Source organism: Labeo rohita, chromosome 23, assembly GCF_022985175.1.
Source record: "Labeo rohita strain BAU-BD-2019 chromosome 23, IGBB_LRoh.1.0, whole genome shotgun sequence".
Classification (NCBI taxonomy): domain Eukaryota; kingdom Metazoa; phylum Chordata; class Actinopteri; order Cypriniformes; family Cyprinidae; genus Labeo; species Labeo rohita.
In genome coordinates, this window is record NC_066891.1 from 14755109 (window position 1) to 14779408 (window position 24300).

General features: G+C 36.4%; 2 protein-coding genes across 4 annotated transcripts in view; both read right to left on the reverse strand.

Annotated features, from left to right (window-relative positions):
* The window catches only part of pkig (protein kinase (cAMP-dependent, catalytic) inhibitor gamma), a 32824-nt gene extending 15617 nt beyond the window's left edge, over positions 1-17207 (reverse strand). The window contains exon 1 of one of the 2 annotated variants that reach the window (XM_051097299.1): positions 16947-17207. The gene's annotated coding sequence lies outside the window, so the exon portion shown is untranslated. Of the gene's footprint in view, positions 1-10702; positions 10907-16946 lie in introns of those variants that run through there. The other variant, XM_051097300.1, reaches the window with a different exon arrangement.
* Positions 17208-17721: 514 nt separating this feature from the next.
* On the reverse strand, positions 17722-22866 carry ttpal (tocopherol (alpha) transfer protein-like). 2 transcript variants are annotated; one of them, XM_051097279.1, is made up of 5 exons: positions 22813-22866; positions 21383-21827; positions 20149-20342; positions 19955-20065; positions 17722-19875 (listed from the first exon to the last, which is right to left on the reverse strand). In XM_051097279.1, exons 1-5 carry the CDS (start codon positions 22864-22866, stop codon positions 19597-19599), a joined length of 1083 nt encoding a protein of 360 aa, XP_050953236.1. In that variant the 3' UTR covers positions 17722-19596. The 2 variants fall into 2 exon arrangements, with proteins under 2 accessions (XP_050953236.1, XP_050953237.1); XM_051097280.1 differs by having other exon boundaries at positions 22817-22859.
* Positions 22867-24300: the final 1434 nt, after the last annotated feature.

A 24300-nucleotide genomic window follows, 5' to 3' on the forward strand; every position in this document is an offset into this window, starting at 1 on the left:
AAGCACAAAACAAACATACAACTGAAGAAATCAGTAATTAAACAAACTAAATAAGATAACAGTAATACTTCTGGAAAGCTATTTATTGGCATCCTGTTGAAACATATACCACCACAAGATGTACTAGATAGAAACCAGACTGAAATATTGCTGCTAGCATTCGTTTGTTTTTATAAGAATAAATTCCCAAGAAACAGGCAAATGGGACAAGCTTCTGCGTAAAAGTGACACAACCTCCTTTTCATATTTCCATTAGACAGACATGCACACTCCGCTGACTGCAGGATTTTCAGGCCTTTTAAAAGGGAATTTAAGATGAAGGGAGTCTGCTGATACTACATTTAAAGCTCCAGTTTTGGGCAAGAGAAGAGTTTATATAAAGCTCCCAAGAAATTAAGTAAGCTTGAAAAATGCCCCACATTTTGTCTTTATCAGGGAAGAATTTCTGGACACAGTGGAGCTGCATCTAATCAAGTTGAATAGACTCCAGCCTGTCTAAAGCAAGCAAGCACATTTAGCTGCTCTTTAGATAAGTGCACCAGCTCTAGCACTCCCCTATTTACTCAGACGAGCCACAGCTCAACTGAACGAACACACACTTTGTGTTCACATGACGTAAGTGACTGCTCATTGAAAAAGGAAGAAAAAACAACAACAACAACAAAAAAACCCAAACCACCAAAGCAGGCATTGTTTTGTTTTTTGTTTTTTTTGCCATTGGTTTAAAAAAATTCTCACAATTCACAGTCCGTTTGCTGTCGTCCTACATATCCTTCCTCCTTTTGAAGGGCCTTGCTTTGTGTGTCCACATCTATTTTTCTCAAGCAACTTCAAAAGAGCCACTGTCTGAATTTCCACGCTGGTGATATTATTCAGGACCAAGAACGGTCAACTTCTTCCACCGACCAAGCATTTTGTGCTATCATGACTTTTTAAATGCCAACTTTAAGGTCCCCAAGCACTTCAGCTGCACTTTCACAGCCTCTTATCAGCATACTGTAACATTTCACGGCCCATGTTCACCATCTCCTAGAAAAGGTTATGAGCCCATTGCAAGGGAACTATGCTGGTACATTACACATGCACTGCCCCTAAAATGTGAGGAAGGATTTAGTGCTGTGCAGTTTGACCAAAAATCTGTATCATGTTTTTTGGGGGTTTTTTTGCCGATTCTGGCAGTTTCATGGTTTATTGCGTTTTATTCCTCTGACTGTGCCTTTATTTGAATCATAATGCATGAAACAGTTACAAAACCACTGCATTTTAATCACAATTCAAACAAATACGTTACATGAAGCATAAGCAGTTCTTGATGTAAATTAAATTTTGAAATGATGCAATCTAAAGCAAAAACAGAATGGACTGACTCTACCTTTGTAAAATTATAATACATAAAACATCTGCACAAAACTGAAACAGCAGATGGGCTGAATGAGATGCAAATTCACTCTCTGACAGCAGGCGGCGCTTATGGAACAGCAGCGATACAGCGTTTCCTTCGTTACTGCTGTAAACAAAGCAGCACTACTTTGAATACTACTTTACATAGAGGTAAAATAAAAAAAATAATAATAATAATACAAATCTAAACTTTTCTGAAGAATATTTGGAAGCCCGTTTATGCCACTGAATAAAAGTTAAAAAAGCTAATTGTGACTCAACTGCATGATCCAAACTCGCAATTCTGACTTTTTTCTCAGAATTGAGAGATGTAAACTCGCAGTTCTAAAAAAAGTCAGAATTGCAAGATATAAACTCGCAATGCTGAGAACACTTTTTTCCTCCATCAATAAATCACTAAAAATAATAAAAACTCACAATTGCAGGTTATGAAGTCATAATTGCGAGATATAAAGTCACAGTTCTGACGTTTTTTCTCAGAATTGTGTGACAAACAATTGCAAGAAATCGTACTTTTCTCACAACTGCGAATTTATATCTCAGAATTCTGAATTGCGAGATATAAACTCACAATTGTAAGAAAGTCAGAATTCTGAGATATAAACTCGCATTTGCAAGAAAAAAAAAAAAGATTTCTTGCAATTTTTTGTCACACAATTCTGAGGAAAAAAAAAAAAAGTCAGAACTGTGACTTTTTTCTCAGAATTGCAAGTTTATATCTCACAATTATGACTTTATAACCTGCAATTGCGAGTTTATATCTCACAGTATTGAGGAAAAGTCAGAACTGCAAGTTTATATCAGGAAATTGACTACATTTCTCTGAACTGCAAGTTTATAAACTTGCAATTGCGAGTTTATATTACGCAATTCTGAGAAAAAAAGTCAGAATTCCAAGAAAAGTCAGACTTGCAAGTTTATATCACAATAATTCTAAGAAAAAGTCTGAATTGCGAGATATAAACTTGCAATTGTGAGGGAGTCAGAATTCCGAGATACAAACTCGTGTTTGTGAGAAAAAAAGTCAGATTTCTCACAATTGTGAGTTTATATCATGCAATTCTGAGAAAAAAAGTCAGAATCACAAGTTTACATTTCAGTTTTGGTAAAAGTCAAAATTGTGACATATAAACTGACAACTTTTTTTTTTAACTCGCAACTGCATGTTTATATTACGCATTTCGAGAAAAAAGTCAGAATTCCGAGATAGAAACTCGCATTTGCGAGAAAAAAAAAAAAAAGGCAGATTTCGCAATTATATATCACGTAATTCTGAGAAAATGGCAGAACTGTGACTTTATATCTCGCAATTCTGACTTTTTAACTCGCAACTGCATGTTTATATTACGCAGTTAGAGAAAAAAGTCAGAATTGTGAGTTGTATCTGACAGCTATAAACTCATAGCTAGAGATAAAGACTTGCAATAATATTTTTTTCTTTTTATTCAGCGGTGGAAACAAGCTTCCACAGAATATAGTTTCTCTCAGAGATCCATTCATATATTCATATAACCCCAATTTAGTATTTGGGTTTTTCTTCCAATATTTCATGCATTGTGAACACAGAGCTAGCTCTGCCTGCTACACAATTTTCTCCTCTTTGTGTCTGGCTTCTGTTAAAGGCTGTTTACACTTGGTTTATTTGCCCAGTTAAAGAATTAGTTGTGTGTGTTAACCATTAGTCAGAAGTGTACGCGTGTACTTATCCTCTCTGAATTCATAACGCTGGATTCACATACGTCGTTTTTTTAAAAAGATTAGTAATATATATTACTACTAGTACTTCATGGCAACTACCCATATAATGCAAATATTATAAGAGATATATGACTCCTTTTTTAAAAACTGTTGGTATAGATCAGATGTCCAAAATCCTATAAGCACTGTTTTGAAGCCAAACACAGATTGCATGTAAAACAAAACAGCTCTGAAATGTGTTGGGCATATTGGTCATGGAGGTGGCATGAACACTGTGGAGAGCAAGAGCAGAATCTGTCATGCTACTTGTGGATGAGATTCTGGTGTCACCCACACGTGACTCACTCTCATTCGTCCTCTTCTAATGCCCAACGGGACCGGCGCCACTCTATCCATGAGGACTTTACAGAGCATCAAGATGAGAATTGCAAAGCTAATGCAGTTTGTTTGCGGTCAGGCACAAGAGGAAGTTTTTCTCATGTCATCAAGACCCTTTCAGCTCCCCGAGCGCTGAGCTGAGCAAAGAGCTGCTACTTTGCAATCGAAAATTTTCAAAGCCACTAAGAAGCAATTAACTGAAGATTTGGATGTGATAGCCGAATCGAGATTAAAGCCATTTTCTTGCACTGATGTCGGAAGGCTTTTAGTTCACAGAGCCATTTAATTGTGCATGTATTTGGTGTTATTTCATAAAACAAAGTGTTAGCATTTAAAAAGGCTCGGGGAGATAAAGGTGCGACCGCCACCTCTTTACTAATGCAGGAGTTGATAGGCCTCATTTCCCTGTGTGGCCTATCAGCCCTTTTGATATCAGAGCAAATATTAAATAATAATGAGGACACTGCAGGGAGGCCGAGTCAAATGTTAGGGCAGTTCAAGCCCGCTGAACTTTAGAGCTGACACACAAAGACACAAATCCATCTTTAATAATTCCACAGCACCAGCATCCAACACGGTCTCAACATTATTTGCCTGGCACCGGGTGGACGTCATCATATAAAAAAAACACCAACCTCGGCAGCTAAAACAGACTTCATAAAAGATAAAGAGCAAAGAGCATGTGGTCGCTCTTCCTTCCTATTTCAAATACAACTAATATCTATAATAAGCAAGAATGAAGAAGTACCAACTTGAACTCATCTGAAAATGCAGAAGGTTAAAAACAAGACAGCTATTTTCCCTAATGAACGCACAGAAGAGTTTTACTTTGAGGGCAGAAAGGAAAAGGTCTCAATTAAGCAATCACTTTCCTGTCTGCTAAAGGGTTTCCTTTTAAACGACTTAAGAGGAAGCAAAACTCCCATGCGTCACTGCAAGATGGCATATATTTTTCCTACAGTTATGATGACATGCAAGCCCACATGATGCAGTTTGCAATCAACCATGACAGAAAATCAACCGGCCAGAAAATGAGTGTTTGCCGAGAGAGTGAGAGTGTTCAAATCTTTGTGTGAGCCAAGAGTATCAGATGTCTGAATCAATCCACTGTTTATTTGGAGGCATAATTACCACTTATTGTTTTTATGTGGCTCTTTCCCCAATTAAATTCGCAGCATGTAGGCGAGAGAGATGGAGCGTGCTAAAAGAGTTTAGGATTTCCCCATGAATCACACATCAGTCTATGACAACAGGGACTGAAGGGAGGATCGCTGCTGAGTCATGAACAGGTGGTGTCGTTCAGATGAAGACAGCGGGAGTTGATTTGACTGGGAATGTTGGAAAAGGATTAAAAATTAAAAGTTCTCCCAAAAATTCTTTTATTATTTACTCGTTCTCATGTCAATTAAATCTTTCTTCTGTGAAAAACAAATGAAGGAGAACGTTAGCATAGCACAAGCTCCAAAAACGGAGAAAAAAACATCATAAAAGTGACTTGTGTTATTTTTAAAATTCTTCTGAAACCATTCATTAGATTTGTGAATGAAATAACGGATTTGAAGTAATTTACCATTAAACAAGACCTGTTACAAAAGGTCATTTTCTCCTCCAACTTCAAAATCGTCCTGCATTGCTGTTATTACCTTTTTTTTTTTATAAAGGGTGTTTAGTCTTTTTTGCATGTTCACTTTGTGAACTCTGGGTTGGTACTCCTGCAGCGATGTAGTTGGAGGAGAAAATGAGATGGGACTTTTGAGAGTACCCTAACTGTCATGACCGGAAAAAAAGAGTTTGCACAGAGCTAGACGAGACAAGCGTTTGAGGTAAAAAAGTATATAAATTGTATTTAGAAAAGAAAAAAAAAAAAAAAAAAAAAAAAAAAACAACAACAACAACACAATCCTTTCACCAGATAACACCCTTTTTCCTCAGCTGGTTTAGAGCCCTTTAAAGCTGCATTTAAACTTCATTTTGGAAGTTCAAAATTCCATTACATGGAGGTATGGTTCCCTCAAAAAACAATTTATTCACAGCTGAAGAAAGAAAGACATGAACATGACAAAAAATGTTTTGTTCTGAAAGTGAACTAATCCTTTAAACTCCCAGAACCGTGTGGAGCACTTTTTATGATGGACGGATGCACTTTTTTGGGCTTCAAAATCTCAACACCCATTCACTGCCATTATAAAGCTTGAAAGAACCAAGAGATTTAATGCAACTCCAATTGCATTCATCTGAAAGAATAAAGTCATATACACCCAAGATGGCTTGAGGGTGAGTAAATCATTGGGTCATTTTTATTTTGGGAACTATCCCTTTAAGCTCAATGAGTACATTTAATTGATTTTTATGAATCTCCTGACTAATCGTGATGTAACACATTGGAATATTCATGCATGTTTAAACTGCATGAATAAGATTTCATTGCTACAGCAGATGGAAAGACTTTCAGTGGCTTCATTTCAGTGTGATGGTCTCAAACAATGCTATTGTACTCCTTCAGCAGGCTTTGAATATAATGCACTAATGGGCTACAGTTATGAACATGGTAAAATCTTTAGGCAAAACCCTGTACAAGAGTAATGTCTGTAAAATGGTCCCTGAAAGTTCAATGATCAGAGGTTTACAGCATTTTTATGCACATCCAAACTCTTTGCCTACAAACAGTCAAAAGGTCACATGCCTCCCGAAAATAATCAAGCTGCTTGGAAAATGAATAGTTTGCACACAAATTACAGTACCTATCCAAACCAAATGCCACACACTGAAATATGCTCACCATCATCTGCACCCTGCTATTACATACTGCACAAACAGTAGCATAGAGACAATGACAATGATTAAACAAGATCCTCAAATGTAAAGAAACAAATAATTCATTTTCCTACCAAGACCAAAGTTGTATGAAAGGAAGAGTTCACACAAAAAAATCTACATTCTGTCACTACTTTGTTCACCCACATGTAATTTCAAACCCATTACAATATTTTTACAATAAAATACTCGGTAATAAAGACAAATTATTTAAGAATTTAGTGGGTTTTTTTAACATATACTGACCAGAGGCCAAAAAAGGACAAAAAAAAAAAAAAAAAAAAAAAAAGTCTATGCTTTCGCAACATTTAATCGATATTCAAATGACAGCTTTGCTTGAGGAACAGACTATAATAAAATTCATTGAAAATCCATCAAAAATATTTTGACGTCATAATGTCTGACATCAAATGTCTTAAGGCGCATTTGACGTATTGACATTAGTTACTTTTGGTTTGACAGCCGCAACAGAAATTGGACTTTTGCAAAGACCCGCCCCCTTTGTTACTGTTGCTATGTCTGACAAGCCATGAAAGTCAAGGCAATTCAAATTCAAAATGACTGAAGGTATAACACCAGCAGACTATTTTTAACTATAAATCCTCTGTAAAAACACTGCATCACCATGATGCAAACATAAAATATCAGACATACAGAAGTAGTTCTTCACAGGTTTTTTTTATTTAATTGCACTGCTTTTCCATTGTTTTTCCTATGTAAACATGGATGCGTTTGACTGTCTCTTGCAGAGTCTCATGCATGAAATGGCATTCTAAAAACATGGCGCTCAAGTTAAAAGAAGTTCACTCCCATCTTCTTGCATGTTTTTCTTATTCCACTGCCCACATCACATCTTTGTCAAAACAAAAGCACATTCTGTGAATCAGGGTTGCCAGGTTACCACAACAAATCCCACCCAACTGCATTTTGAGGAGGCATCGACAGGCCCATGGCTAGCCTAGCGGAAGGGAGGGGGTTCTTTTTTTCCAAAAAGTGAACCTTTTTCAGTTCCCACCCATTTTGTATTTAACTATGAGGTTCAAATACTACTCGTGCACCAATTTGTGCTGTATTATCATGTCTGCTGGTATGTTAATAAGCATGATTTTTTGATTCACCAAAAATATTTTTACGTTTTCAAACTGCTTACTAAGATATTGCCTTGTTCATCGCTGTGTTCAGTAAATATACACAAATACCTAAAGCAGTAAGTTAGGTAATTAAATGAATGACATTTTTAATGCAATAAATTCACAGATTCTTTATACGGACACATATACAAATGGTGGGTGGACATGTGTCCCTCTAGGGGGGTGTGGGGGCATTAAGAGCTTTAAGAGCACAGAAAATAAGAGATCCAACCCATGTTAATTGTGCAAACTGAACAAACAAAAAAGTTGATGACAATCTAAAAAGGGTCTAGAACCGCCCCTGGTCAGAATATACTGTGTTCTTCCTTGACCCTTGCTACACCCTTCCACTGGGCCCCTTTCAATCTCTGAGCCCTGTGCAGTCTGTCCTCCTTTTCAAAATACAAACATCAAGGAAGGAATTTATGCAGGGTTTCTGCAGGATTTTTCATTTAAGGCTTTTTGTTACTTTTTTTAAAGACCTGCAGAAATAGAATTAATATGGAATAAGCAAGATGTCTAGTAATATATAAAAATTGTAACAAGCTTTTTTTATACGATGAAATGTAATTATTCACCTCAATACCATGGTATAAAAGTGAACTACATGGTTTCTAGGTATTTGTATGAAAAACAGTGGTCTTAGTATAAATGCACAAATGCTATTAATCACAAAATACTGTAATTACATTCCATTTCTCCTTTAATAGATTTAATACATGGGAGGGAGAATAGAGTGTAAAATGTTTGCCATGTTTACATGTAACTGTGGAATCTGTTGTGATATGCAAACTGAAAAAAGTAATAAATATATTGTTAAAAAATAGATTTAATACATGTCTACATAATAATAGAAGACAGTTTGATATGTCCCACAATTCTGCCACCATACCATAGTGCAGTCAGTGTTACAGTAAAAATAATCCATATTAAATGATTGTGACTATGGTTGCACACAGTGTTCTCCTGTGTGTCAGCGCTGTTTCATCTGTTTAAATCGCCATGTCATTTTGTTTTTCACCGAATTCAAGCACTTCACTTTGGATCTCACAGTGCTGTTCAGTGCTTGCGAGTAAACACATCTGCTCTAGTAAACTTGCGCTCCGCTGCTGTTTGAACTGTGCTCCGAGCGGGTAAACAGTCCATGTGGCACGTTTCAAATGACTAGCACATTTAATTCATAATGCGTTTTTTGTCTTTCCGTCCCCAAATTTACTAATTAAGGTATTTAATACTTGTTTAGCTATTTAAAAAAAAAAAGAAAAAAAAAAAAAACCACCATACATAAATTCTGGACCTTTGGCTGGATGGGGTGGGTCATTCGAACCACCCGAACCCCCCTGGCTACAGGCATGGTCCCCTGGTTAAAAAAAAAAAAAAAGCATTCCAGGGGATAAAATACATGTTTTTTGTCGGGAATCCCTGGGTAAAAAAAGCATTCCAGGGGCTAAATATCACATTATTGGGGTCACTTCAACCCGCAGACATGAAAAACAACCCATGATAACGTTTTAAAGTAGCCCTATTCCACGGGAAAACTGAGGACTTGGCAACACTGGTATGAATGGCGCCTAGTGATATGAGCGTGTCACACATGACCGGTTAATCGCGTGTGCCAACATATGGTTGGATAGCTCTTTTTTTTCCTTTACTGTTATCATTGGCATATTGTCAAACTGACAAATTATAACATTTGGTAATATTCTACTCAAAAAAAAAAAAAAAAAAAAAAAAAAAAACAATCGCAATTTCTCGATTTCTAAAACACAGAATTGTGGCAAAACATTACATTTTAATCGATAAAAATCGGAAAAAATAAAAAATAAATAAATAAATAAGCCCAGCCCTATGTGGAGCAAAGAGAAAACTTGCCGACAGACAAGACAAAGCTAGTTACTTTAGGTATAAACAAAGTCTCAACCTTCAAATTGTGTCATTTAAGAAATTCAAACAATAAAAACCGTTTTGTGGCTCTTTAATGTGACGTGACAGATCATTGTAGCGCCTCAGTTCAAGCGGCAAGTTAACCGATCACCTCTTCCTCTTTACTAGTTATAGCATGAAATAAGCATGAATGAACATCAGAAGGTTTCTTGTTTCAAGACTCAAAACCTTCAAGTTCGAATCCACCGGTGTTAATCTACTCTCCTTGCTTTTTTTTTTTTGCCGGACAAAAAATGTCAGATTCGGCATTATGATTGGTCAGACCACCTGTCAATCAAACTCCCTGCGAAGGATCAATTCTTATTATTATCAGTAACTGTTATTTTAATGAAAAAGCACATATGGAGGAAAAACACATACTGGATTGGAATGACTTGAGGCCAAGTAAATAAATGACAGAAAGTTCATTTTTGGCTCAACTATCACTCTAAAGGGCAGGTTATTGTCTCTTTGACAGAACCTTGTTACACACATCCAGTTCTGCTATTTATTACATTAAACAACACATGGCCTTAACAGGAAGCAGGTGGGACGTCTGTCCTTGTCGTTTATGTCCTTCTCCTGCTCCCGAGGTCTGACTGCGAGAGAGAGCGAGAGGAGGATACACAGAACCCGAAACACTGAGCATCTGGTGTGCAGACAGACAAGAATGGAATACAGACACATTTATTAGGTTTAAGTTTAAAGTGAAAGTTCACCCAAAAAATGTTCTTTTGGACCTGGCTATCAATACCTTGACAAAAATGTTTCTTCAAAATATCATCTTTTGCATACTGCACATGACAGAAGGTCATACGGTTTTGGAATAACATGAGGGTGAGTTAATGATGTCAATTTTCATTTTTGGATGAACTCTCTCTATAATAATCAATCTACAAAACTCAATGTTTTTTTAATTAGAACTTGACGCATGACTTAACAGCTCTTGAATGTCACAAGAGTTCGTTAAGTGGTAAACCTCAGGGTTTGTGGGAGGTCAGAAAATAGCCTTTAAACAAAGTACAGCTGTATCACAAAACGGCATTTGCAGGCCCAACAGAACACTAGACGACAAACTTAAATAAGAAATACTGTGGTTTTATGATTTAAATCACACGTAGGTGAGATTTTCCACCCAGTACCCACAGCCAGCAAACCCAGACAGCAATTAAAAAGAAACGCACTGGACAAGCAAACGAAGCTGAACAGCTGTTAAGTCTTAAAGACCACCTGTCACTGTACGTTTCCTCTTTTTGCTGCCCCATGCTTAACCCTTTTCTCACTTCCAATTATCAATACTTCAAGCTAACAACCATTATCCAAACTTATAGTCACAGCGCACAGCTTCAATTACTTACCAAATGCACTCCGAACGCTAATGACATGGTGCTGCAAAGCTCTCTGAGGACCTGAATAAAGACAGTTTTATTTTAGTCCACACGAGAAACAGAAAGCGGTGTCCTCTGATCCTAGTGTTTATGAGAGAGCCTCTTCTCATTCTCTCTCATTCTGTCTGCCTCTCTCTTTCTCCTTCCCGTCTCTCTCTCTCTCTCTCTCTCTCTCCGCAGCGAACGGATCCCACACAGCTGCAGCACGCCTCTCTCCCACAGATCAGGGAGGATGTGGGCGTAAAGTGATTTGATTTGCTCTGAGTTGTGAAGAGAGGAAAACAAGCCAAACATATCCTGAGAGAAGCTTTCAAATCTTGAATGACAGCCTGAATGAATCTGACCAACGGCTTTAGCCATAGCCTGCATTAGTGTATAAAAAAGCCTCGCTGACTATGTTTATATGGACATGAAAATTGGGAATAATAAGGATGATGTAAATGATGTAAACACCATATCAACATATATATATATATACAACATATATATATATATATATATCAACATATATATATACTTTTTAGCACATATACAAATGTGCTAAAAAGACTGAGCGAGGAGAAGACTAATTCTTTCATTCAAACAGTGAAAGAAATTAATAAACAAATAAACAGACAAAAACACTATAAGAGTCTCTTGACCGATATTTTGCAATTCAATGTACTCTTGTGTGCTATTGTCAAGGACATGAAAGAGAATGAATGGGTTGATTAAATTTTCAATTTATTTTACTAATTTTGCACAGTATAAGGCCAGAACAAACAATATTGAGAAAAGAGCATGCATGCAATTTAATTTATTCAGAATATGCTGATTACATTTATACAGGGAGCAGCTGTGTGAGGCATGAAGTGTTTTTCAGAAGGGTTAAAAATATGTCAAATAACTAAATAAACACTAAAATAGAAATAATAAATAAAACTTAAACAGAAATAAAAGTAAATTAAACCTTAATAGTAGTATTTAAAATAAAACTAATAAAAAAGATATAAGAACATAGTAAAATTACTAAAAATTTAATTTAAATAAAACTGAAAATAGAAAATATAAATTAAAGCTGCAAGCAGTGTTGAAAGGGCCCTCGCACCCGGGCTCACTGTTGCCTGGCGGTTTTAGGAAAACAGCGAACGGTGGGAAATGTGCATTTAAAGTGGTAAATATAGAAGAAATATGTCAAAGTCATTTATGTGTGCCAAACTTCCCGCTACCAGGTGGTTGTGCTATGACTATAACTGGATATTGGAATGTAGATGTGTTAAGGCCAGCACTTTTATGAAACACATGAAGTTTGTTGCAGATTGAACATGGTATGTTTGAGTTAGTGCAAAGCATGACATGTCCTGTTGCCAACAGGTGGCGCTATGATTATAACTGAATATTGGCCTTTAGGTGTCTTCAAGCCAGGACTCTTACCAAACATGTGAAGTTTGGTGAAGATTGGATATTGCATGTTTAAGTTAGTGTAAAACAAGTAATTTCCTGTTGCCAGCAGGTGGCAGTATGATTATAACAGAATATAGGCCAGTGTTTAGGCCAGGATTCTTATCGAACAGGTGAACAGGTTTAGGGCAGATTGGACACTGTATGGCTGAGCTACAACACCTTCTATTGCCATGGTGAAACATCGAACTTTGTCAGGCGACCATGGACACGCCCCAACGAAAACTCAAGATCTTCGCAATTTAACATCACAAAAGGCTTTAGATTACACTGACTAAATTTGGTGTTGATCTGTTTAAACCTCTAGGAGGCGTTCGTTTAAATACAATGCCTGAAAATGGCAAAAACGGCACAAAACTTTTTTGATTTTGCCACACCCACTTCTGAAACCCATATCAGATGTAAATTTTCACCACTTTTGGCAAGTGTGCAAAGTTACACGAGTTTTTGGGCATGTTTAGGCCCTCAAAAATGTGATCCATTTTGGAGAATAAGAATCTGAGCACCACTCAGGCCCTAAAAATAAAAGCTACTTCCAAACTTTAATAGTATATAAAAAAATAAATTATATATATATATAGTACTTATGACTGATATGGACCTTTAAAAATTACTTATACCAAGAGAACTGTGCATATAGATTTAAAAAAAAAAAAAAAAAAAAAAAAAAAAAAATCATGAGAAAACGTCAAAGCCTGATTCACTCAGCAACAACCGTGTAAATTCCTGCACGATATATTAAGCTGTATATATTTAATTGTATTGAGACTATAAAGCAGTAAATTGTGTGTGCAATAATAATAATCATCTGAACAGCTCTCCCAGCAGGCTATAACTGAGTGGAGAATTGCTTCCCAGCAATAATGTTATAATATCAACAGCCTTGATAAGGGCCTCAAGACAGCACTTATGCGCACCAAATTATTTTGGGACAACAAATATGATTTTGTGAAGCTTACAGGTCAAAAGCTACTAGCTAAACCACTCAGTGAAAGACCCCACAAATAGATCAATTTAAATTCATGCATGAACAAAATGGGAGACTATTAAGCAACCTATTCACCATCAGACACCGACTAGCAAAACCTTTATAGAAATAGAGAAGAAAACAAATTGAAACAAAAACAACCACGAAAGCCTTTGACGGATACTGTGGCATGATAATGGCTCAAGTACTGATGCAAAACTCAGCCGTAGACTGACCTGGACATGTCATGCAAATGAACTTTTCACTTAAAGCAAAGAGCCCGAGAGCACTTACCAAAGCGAGTGCTGCCAGCAGCGGATAATGCTTCTGCTACATCACAATGATAAATGATAATAGTCACAACACATCTTTGAGTACCACTACCTGCCATTTCATCAGCCTACTCTAGCAGAAGAAGCCAAGTGGATGATGACTTGCTGGAATAATATCTTTTGACTCAGAGGTCCAAAACAGCAGTTGCTAGTGAAGTTGTCAGGCCATAGATAGAAAGTAGGACAAGCAAACTCATGAGAGCAAAAGACACCAGCTGTACAGAACAAACTGACAGTTTGTCACATATCATAAAGTTCATTACAACACCAATCTGTTTAATACAGCCTAACGTCCATCGTGCCATCAAATATTAACATCCACTCTACAGAATTAGCTTCGGACGAATAGTCTGGATACATTTACACAGCTCACATGACTATGAAAAATTAAAAAGCCGACGACAATGAACCGATTGTTCGAGATCGTTTCGCTTCAGATTGTTCATTGTTGATGTGCAACTCATCAAAACGCCTCATTGAGTCAAGTCCATGATGTCTTTGAGCTCAAGGGGACCATGAATGTAGTGACCTAAACAACTGACTCCTCACAAGTGAAAGAGCTAAAAACAGACCATCTTGCATATTAAATACGTAGATCAGAGCAAACAGGTCACCCATATGCACACACATAGACTAAAAGTGACTACATTTAATTTCTGCAATGTACGTGGCACATCTTCAGGATGTCCATAATGATTGAACCACTGAGTATGGCATGGCTGATGTCTTGTTTGCTATCACGTTACTGTTGAACCCATGGAAAATGCTTCTAAAGTAACAGTTCACCCAAAAATGATGTTCCAAAACTCACCCTCATGTCAATCCAAAACCATTTTTACTATATTCTCTCATAATTTGTGCCCATCCATTAAGAGGTGGACCATAATTTGCATGCTTCAGAAAGTACAAACAGACATTGTAAAGGAAATCCATATGAATCTAGTGGTTTAACCTAAGTCTTCTGAAGAGATACGGTCACTTTATATGATGAAAAGATTTAATTTAGGCTTTTATTAAGGGTTCAAGCATATAGCACTGACACCCTATTGTAATTGTTAGAATGGCCAAGGATCAGCAATCTCCATGTAAAACTAATTGTGCAGACCTTACCATAACCCATTTTTTGAAAAAACAATTTTTGCAAATTTGTCCTAGGTCTTTCGCCAAACCAACCCCAAGCCAGTGCATGAAGATTCTCTGGAGAGTGAATATCAATAATAATAAATAATAAATCAAATAAAAAGTAATAAAACGGCACCAAAACTTTTGAAAGGGGCAGGGCCGCCTTTACTTAAACGGCTATAACTTTTGAACGGAATGAGATATCGTTGACAATCTCACAACGTGTATGTAAGAGCTTGGCCACTTGGTGGCGCTATAGAAGGGGAAAAACATTCAAACGCGCATAACCATGCAATTGTTTGTCCTATCGACACGAAAATTGGTACACACGGTCTTGGTCCAAAGTACCACAAGTGGCAATAAGGACATTTGCGTACTTCAAAAAACATAGGCAGATGAACTTTGAGCACCTATTAGACGAGATTACCAGAGGTTAGGTCTGCACAATTAATCAGAATTTATATCATCATTACAATTACAGATGCCACGATTATGTAATCGTTCAAAGGCACAATTCCGCAAAAAAAAATAAAATAAATAAATACAAATAAAAAAAAAAAAAATAACCCACTTACATTATTCTGCTTTCTTAAGATGTGTGGGGTGTGTGTGAGAGAGAGTGTGTATTTTTCCTACAGGTTATTTTAAGTTTTTTTTTTTTCCTCATTGTTTTCATTTTTACATTTTTACTTTTTTTATATTTAAAAATATAAAATGTAAATTGTGATAATCATAGTTAATAATCGCAATTACAATTTCAAGAGAATTATCGACAATTATGATTTTTGTCTTAATCAAGCAGCCCTACTGGGGGTTGACTGGAAAGAAACCTGGTGGGCGTGTTTGACACATGGCCCTAGAGGTCTGTGAGAAATTTGAAAGAAATTGGCCACTGGGGGGCAACACTGCAGGTTTCAAGGGCGTAAATGATTGTATATCGTGCTGTTTTTCACACATATGCACGATATTTGTATCGTCGATAGACGTCCTCATTCCGAACAACACTGCCTCTAGAACCACTGCTGTCAATCAAACAGTTTGTTAATTCTAAGGGAAAAAAAATGCAGTGCAATTCTCTGGAGTCTCTGGGTCAATAATTATTAAAAAATGCTGAAATTTACCCTTTGGAAAGCTATAACATGCTCGTTGAGAAAAGGGGCCTGTCCAAATATACCCAAAAGCCTATAAAGTCTAAACAAAAACTCAAAACTTCACAAAATCAGGTGAGCATATGCGACAAGCAGGGAAAGTTTTAGGGAGATTGGACCACAGCAGGTGCTATAACACTCATAAGTGTTATAGGATTTGCCATAATGCTTTTTTTTTTGTTTTGTTTTGTTTTTTTTTAAATCACTGATTTAGGTGGTTACAGGCTTGCAAAATAAACGTAATGCCTTTTTTCATGTGTGCTTAAATGGCTTGAAGCAAAGGAACCCTGGTAATTGCTGCTTGCAGCTAAGATATATTTTATAAACACTGATCAACACATGCATGAATGAAAAGGTTGGTTGGTTGGATTTTAAATGGACTGCTAAAATGAAGAGAACAGTAAATATATCTTCATTTGTGTGACTAAGATGAAAGAAAAACATGAGAGTGAGAGATGACAGAATTTTCATTTTTGGGAGGTGAACTAACCATTCACTATCTCCATGCATGTCTAAACTTGTCAAGACAGTTCTCATACTTCCTCCTCTTACAAATAAGAGAGTATATAAAGCTTTTGGCATAAAGGGGGCAGTTAAAAATATAAATTCTGTCAGCATTCACTAATCTTCATGTGACAGTCGTAGTCACCATTCAAATGCATTATATGCAAAAAAAAAAGGCTGTCAATCAGTCCCTTACATTTCTCCAAACATCTCTTTTTGGGTTCCACAGAATAAAGTCATACAGTGTAGGAACGGGGTACATTTTTGTTTTAGGATGAACCGTCTCTTTAAGGTTCGTGAATATACACTGGCAAACGTTTTACCTATAAAGACAAAAACACTTGCTAAATTCTACTAGTAAACAGTGGCCAAGTAAAGAAAAACAACCCAGACCATCTCATAAAACCAATACCAACACACATTTAGATTAAAGAGCATTTGAAATTTCTTTTGAATATTTTGTGGACTTACAAATGTTAGAATTAAACAAAATAAGCCTTCACATCAATTACTCCTCCATACTTGAAAGTCCAATACAAAGAAGCGTCACGAATCATCGCAAAATTACAATTTAATCACAATCAATATGCATATTTTAAGCATGACACTAAAAAGTAACGCCTCAGTGTTTTGTTAAATTTGTAACGCGTGTTGTTTCACTACCAAAACTATATCGGCTGTAATCAACCATCATCACTAACCTTGATCCGCTTCACTTTCTTCCACTTGTTACTACGCCACACGCCATTCACTCTTTGTCGGGATTCCCCTTCAATCCCCAAAGCTCTTCCCGCATTCCACACAGCAATTCAATGGATTTCAATGGATCTGTTCGGAGGCTCCTAGCCAAATCCAACGCTCCTCTGACAGTCTATTGAACACAATGAGCAAGAGGGATAGGGCTTTAAACAGCTGTTTCCAAAATGGAGTGATCCCACAGCCAATCACACTCCGTCTGCTCTCTTACCAACAGCACTTCGCTTTGTTCACCCGGAGCTGCTTGCATGATAAAATTGTGTGCTGAACGATAACTTTGAATAATTTGCATCTTGAAATATTTGTTTTTAGGGAGATGCATGAAAAGGAGGCAAGTTTCCAAGCTAGAGTAGGTGACTGCGACTGCAATAGCCTTACAAAATTACCATGGTAACCAGTTTCCGCCAAAATACCATACTACAGTGATTGTTTCTATTATGAAACTGTGGAAACTTAGCCACAACAAATTTAGCATGATGACTTCTGAAAGCGTTATACTAGAAAGAAGATATGAACGTAAAGTGTTTAAGTACTGTAATAAGTATGGATTTTATGGTGCCTGTGAAGACATCACGAACTATATTCCCTTTTTTTTAGCTGTAGGAGGAAAGGAAGTGTGCTGGTGGATGGATTTCTGTCAGGTGGTGTATGTCTCCATCTTCTGGTGAACTCCACACTACACAGCACTTCTGCAACCAACCAAAATAAGAGAATAATCTCTTAAATTTGAAAATTATAATCTTTATTGACTGTTTTCACAAACGGAAATAATAAAGTATTTAAATAATATGATATGACTACAATACTGACATTAAACACAAGGCTTGATCTTAAAAATAAGGCATAAATGTGCTCAGTAAGACAAAAAGTAAATTACATCCCTTATTTCTTACAATAAAACAAACCAGTTATCTTTACAAGGTGTATACAACATTAAAGGTTAATGTCCATCTAAACTATTTTGGCAAATGACAATATGCACACAAACATTGTGATTTTTATATTGGCCACTTAAATTTAAAAATATTACATATACGGAGCTAACTCACCTCAGCTTAATGCTGTAAATGTACCAATGTGATGCTGAACAATTTTTAAAGCTTATCACGTAACTTACTGTGACAAAGGTATTGTGTGTACAAAAATGTAACGAACATTTGCGAACAGTAAAAGATATAAATAAGGAAAACAAAATATTGTAGAGCTGTCCACAAATTTAAAAATGCACATTGTTATTGCTTTGGATATACAGTTGAGGTCAAAAGTGCACATACACCTTGTAGAATCTGCAAAATGTTAGTTATTTTACCAAAGTAAGTGGGATTATACAAAATGCATGTTATTTTTTATTTATTACTGACCTGAATAAGATATTTCACATAAAAGATGTTTACATATAGTCAACTAGAGAAAATAATAGTTGAATTTATTAAAAAAAAATTACACTGTTCAAAAGTTTACATACACTTAATTCTAAATACTGTGTTGTTACCTGAATTATCCACATCTTTTTGTTTGTTTGTTTAGTGATAGTTGTTCATGAGTCCCTTGTTTGTCCTGAACAACTAAACTGCCTTCTCTTCCTCAGAAAAATCCTTCAGGTCCCACAAATTCTTTGATTTTTCAGCATTTTTGTGAATTTGAACTCTTTCCAACAATGACTGTATGATTTGAATTTGATGATCAGGGTAAATTTAAATTATTTTGTATTCTGGGAAACATGCAAGTATCTTCTGTAGCTTCTGAAGGGCAGTACTAAATGACAAAAATATTATGTTTAGGTAAAAAAAAAAAAAAAAAAGTGCACATCTTCATTCTGTTCAAAAGTTTTCACCCTCCGGCTCTTAATGCATTGTTTTTCTTTCTAAAGCATCAGTGAGCATTTGAACCTTCTGTAACAGTTGCATATGAGTCCCTCAGTTGTCCTCAGTGTGAAAAGATGGATCTTAAAATCATACAGTCATTGTTGGAAAGGGTTCAAATACACAAAAATGCTGAAAACCCAAAGAATTTGTGGGACCTGAGGGATTTATCTGAAGAACAGCAGGCAGTTCAACTGTTCAGGACAAATAAGGGACTCATAAACAACTATCACTAAACAAAAAAAAGAAAACACAGCTGTGCATCATTCAGGTAACATTCAGGTCAGTACTAAATAAAAAATAACATGCAATTTGTATAATACCTCTTATTTTGGTAAACATTTGGTACATTGTTGACTTCAACTGACATGGGCCATTATCTTCAATGTGCTATCTAAATCTTCTATTTAATTAATCTTTCTAACTATGTAATTTTCCCTGTAAATTAAGGCAAGCATTATTTGAGGTGTAAAATAAAATGATGTAGTGAAGAAAACTATTTTAGACATTTAAATACTCATTGTAATAAATACAGACACTGATTAAAACCCAAGGTTCCTTCTCAAAAGGATGGTAACCAGATTAAGCCATAGCAATAAGTATATATCCAGCATCTAAATGCCTGCCTGTACTAGATATTTTAAACGGTCAGGGTCATCCGGTGACCTGTGAATACATAGTTGGTCCTAGCTACCCCATGTTTCAAAAGAAGCAGTTGCACGTTGCCAGTAGGTCAGTAACAATAATAAAGCTGGGAACGTAGATGTCTGAAGGAGTCCTCTCCATGTGCGCCAGCTTGCTCTCCGTCAAACAGCAAGGAGTCTGGCATAATGACGCCCTCCAGAGGATCCGGCTGACAGAACTCCACCACAAACTCTTCCTCAGCCTCCAGCAGGGTTCTGGACCAGGCAGACATGTCAAGTCTTCCAGCCACTCCTCCATACTCTTGAGGCAGCACAGACTGGGGAATGACTCGGTGGAGAGAGGCCAAGTCTGAACCGTGAAGGACATACTGTTGGGAGAAGACAGACTTGTTTCTAGAGCTAGAAATGTCTCTGCGTATATTCCAGAGTAAGTGGCTAGTTACTTACCCTCTCTGCCATTTTCTCTTTCAGAAATGGTTTAATTATCGCAAAAATACCCTTGAAGATACGTGGCTCGTTTATAATGTTTACAGCCTTTATTCTGATTGGGAAGCCATCCTGAAACACAAAAGCAGCAGTCAGTGCTAAAAATCAATGACTTTGTGGTCATTAATCGCTGGGCTACATTTGCAGTGTCTTACCTGAAGGATACTGACAACTTTCTTTGCCAACAGCGGTCCTGGATTAGAGGCTTGAGAGAGGCCAACTCCTGCATAATCCACCAGGATAACAATTCCATTGACTTGGGTTTCCTCAGGCTGAATCAGCTTCTCCAGTGTTAAATAAATAGCCCGAATGTTGTCCACAAATGGGTAATCATTAGGCTTCCATTTACCTATCAAAAGCAAAATACAATACTGCAATATTCAACAAAAAAATAAGAATTGTCAATTTTGATTTTAATTTTATATACACTACCAGTCAAAAGTTTTTGAACAGTAAGATTTTGAATGTTTTTTTAAAGAAGTCTCTTCTGCTCACCAAGCCTGTATTTGGTTGATCCAAAGTACAGCAAAAAGAGTAGAATTAAACAAATATATTTTTAATTTTTAAAATAACTTTTCTATTTGAATGTAAATGTAAATTTAAAATGTAATTTATTCCTGTGATCAAATCTAAATTTTCAGCATCGTTACTCCAGTCTTCAGTGTCACACCTTCAAAAATCATTCTAATATGCTGATTTTGCTGTTCAAGAAACATTTTTATTAATATTATTATTATTATCAATACTTAAAACAGTTGGGTACATTTTTTCAGGATTCTTTGGTAAATAGAAAGATCCAAAGATCAGCATTTTTCAGAAATTATATATTTTTGCTATACACTACACAATTCAAAAGCCTGGAGTCAGTACAATTTTTTGGGAAAGAAGTGATAGAAATACTTTTATTTAGCAAGAATGCTTTAAATTGATTAAAAGTGATGCATTATTTAAAATGTCACAAAAGATTTCTATTTCAAATAAATGCTGTTTTTCTGAACTTTCTATTCAAAGAAAATTCTACTGTTTTCAACATAATAATAATAAATGTTTTCTGAGCAGCAAATCAGAATAGTAGAATTATTTCTGAAGGATCATGTGAGTGAAGTAACAATGCTAAAAAATTCAGCTTTAAAATCACAGGAATAAATTACATTTTAAAATATATTCAAATAGAAAGCAGTTATTTAAAACAGTATAAATATTATTTTAAAACTTTACTGTTTTTGCTGTGCTTTGGCTCAAATAAATGCAGGCTTGGTGAGCAGAAGACACTTCTTTAAAAAACATTAAAAATCTTACTGTTCGAAAACTTTTGATTGATAGTGTATATATTAAGAATTAGGTTTCATTTCAGATTAAGGTCTTGTTATACAATAAGAAAAGTTCTACCTGGTCGTAAACACAGTATGTAGCGTCCATTAGGGTCTGGTCTAGGCAGGACGGTGAGAAAACCCAGATCTAGGACGTGCTTCACTGTGGAGGGCTTCAGGTCCTGGAACACCTCAGGCCAGGCTTTCCGGCTGGCATGATAATTCAAGAGTAGCTGAAGGGCCCGATCATAATCAAACTTTCTGGCCCTGAGGAAGCGCAGCAGAAATGCATCATCTAATCTTGTCCTCAGATTAGGGTGGTCTTTCAGTATCATATCTCGTAATGCCTGGACATCCCGCAGCCTCCATTCGGGCTTCTCCTGGAGCTCTTCCCGTGCCTTGGCCACTAGTTCAGGAGTAAGGGTGCAGGCGTAGATGGGTGGGGGAGGAGCTGGGAAGCCTACACCTGCCACCGCTTCCCTTGGTGGGCCAAGATCAATGTGACCATTTTGGTCTGCCATGAGCTATTGGTGTATAGAAATAGTTTAAATAAATATAAAATCAAGTAAATAAACACAGAGCAGTTTATGGATAATTGTTAATAAAGGGGTAAACGTAATTCTTTTATGCATTTTCACAATTTCAGCAAATTTTAAACAATGTCCCAAAATTGGGAGATGGTCCTCACTGCAGAACATAAGATCCAGGGGGTGAGAATGAATCCAGATCCAACTTCTCCCACCTTACATATACCTAAACTTACCCGTCTCCACTCCCTGATCCATAAACCCACCAATCTCCACCCCTAAACCTACCACCTCGACCCCCTAGATGTGGATCCATCCCGCTGTCTGTATCTTCTGTTCTGTTGTGAGGGGCTACTGAAAATTGGAAAATACTAAAATACAATAAATAAGGCACAAATAAGCATTTTTAATTTATGTTGATACAGCTTAATATGATTCATTTTGTTACTAGGTCATTTTACTTTACTACTTTTTGGAACCTGTAGCTGTTAAGGTGTTTCAGAACTATTTTGTATTATCTTCAAAAGACACAGCTAGTGTAAAAATCAGTACTTTTTGTTGGTAAACGTTAGATTTTGAAGACATCAATTTCATATTCATACAATGACAATGTACCTTTTTTTGGGATCATTAAATTAAAGTATTAATGGTATTATTTTCTACGGTATTTTCTACATACCGCATTTTTTTCATGAGAAACAACTGTAGTTGGACTCATATGCTTAAAAATTAACTGTACTAACACGTGCATAAAAAGCTAATATTTTTAACCACAACCATAGTTAAATTAATATGATTTTCGTCCTGGCGCTACTGTGATGTTCATAAATCACTGTACGTTAATTAAATATATAAAAACCAGGCATGGTACTTTAACGTGCTGAATGACAACATTTATCGTGATATCCTCAGTTTTTAAACGTTTTAAAAGAATGTCCTTCGCGTAAAAGCGAACAGACATTAAACAGAGAAAATAACAAACCTGCCTAAGAAATCCGCAATCAGTTCCGTGTACAGGGAGAAGCCGTTCTACCATTGGTCACTCTGTATCATGTGATGTATGACGCCAGACACATTTCTTCCGTCTGATTCCCTTAAAGCTAAAGTGTGTGATTTTTTAATAAGACATCGAAATATCCCAAATTAATATGCGGAGGCAATTATAAATAAGGAACTTGTAGTCTGATGTATCGTAAAATGTAAACACTTTGGGTCTGTGACGGTATTTTGTTTTTATTTAACATACATAAAAATAAATACACACATTTACAGCTCAAAACAGATTATAACGACAAAAATAGATATATAAAAAATAACCCCCCTCCCCCCCAAAAAAAACATTAAGCAAGGGGTAATATATAAATTAAAGGCTCTATGGCGGTATCAATGTGCAACACTGGCTCAATCAATGGCGTGTGTTTGGGGGCGGGACTATGTGTTTTTTGGCCAATTGCAGCAGACAGAGCAAGTGTTCGTGGTAACCTGTTTATAAACCCTGGTGAAAAAACCAGCATATGCTGGTAGGTATGTTTTGATGCTGGGATGCTGGTTAGGTAGGTTTTGATGCTGGTTTAAGCTGGTCCTTTGCTGGTTTATGCTGGTCCTTAGCTGGTTTATGCTGGTCTTTTGCTGGTTCATGCCGGTCCTTGACCAGCAACATGACCAGCAAAAACCAGCAAAGGACCAGCATAAACCAGCATCAAAACATACCTACCAGCATATGCTGGTTTCTTCACCAGGGAACCCATTACAGGTAAGGCGGTTAAGTGAAAGTGGCGGTTTAGGTTATAAAATCGACTTATAGTTTTCATATTCTGTTAATAGGCAGCACTTGGTTACTTTCTGTTCAACTGAAAGTATCCTAGGTGTTAAAAAGCGTTATGAAATCAAAAATGTTGAACAATATCTTAAACGCTACTTGACACCAGGTTTATTGAATCATAGATGTGATTAACGTGGGGTTCTTTCAATAAGTGGCACATCTGGTTATATCATTTCCGAACAAGGATTTCTTAAGAGAAACTATCAGTAAAGGCGCCTGCTTTATGAATTGTTTTATTGTCTGTTATCAGTGTTGAGAAGCACACACCCCCGGCACTAAAAATCCTTGACCATTCTCTGCCACGTACACTTACTTTTATCATCTTGTTTTGAAGCAGGTTTTACAGCTGGAGATGATTATGAGCCTGAAAAGTTCCTCTGAAAAACTTTTGCCATTGAATAAGGCTATTTGAAAGGAAATGGATATGCATGATCACAATTTAAGTGCATGCTGGGGTAGTAAAAAAAAAAAAAAAGAAAAGTTAAACCAGTCCCAGCTTTGCTGGATTTTATCTGGTTCTCTAGCCTGGCCTGAAACATCCACAAAATGAAACCAAATACAGACTAGGAAACCATTTTTGACTGTTTTAAGATGTATTTTCTAGCAGGGTATATAAAATATCTCCCAAATAAAATGGCTTATTGAGAT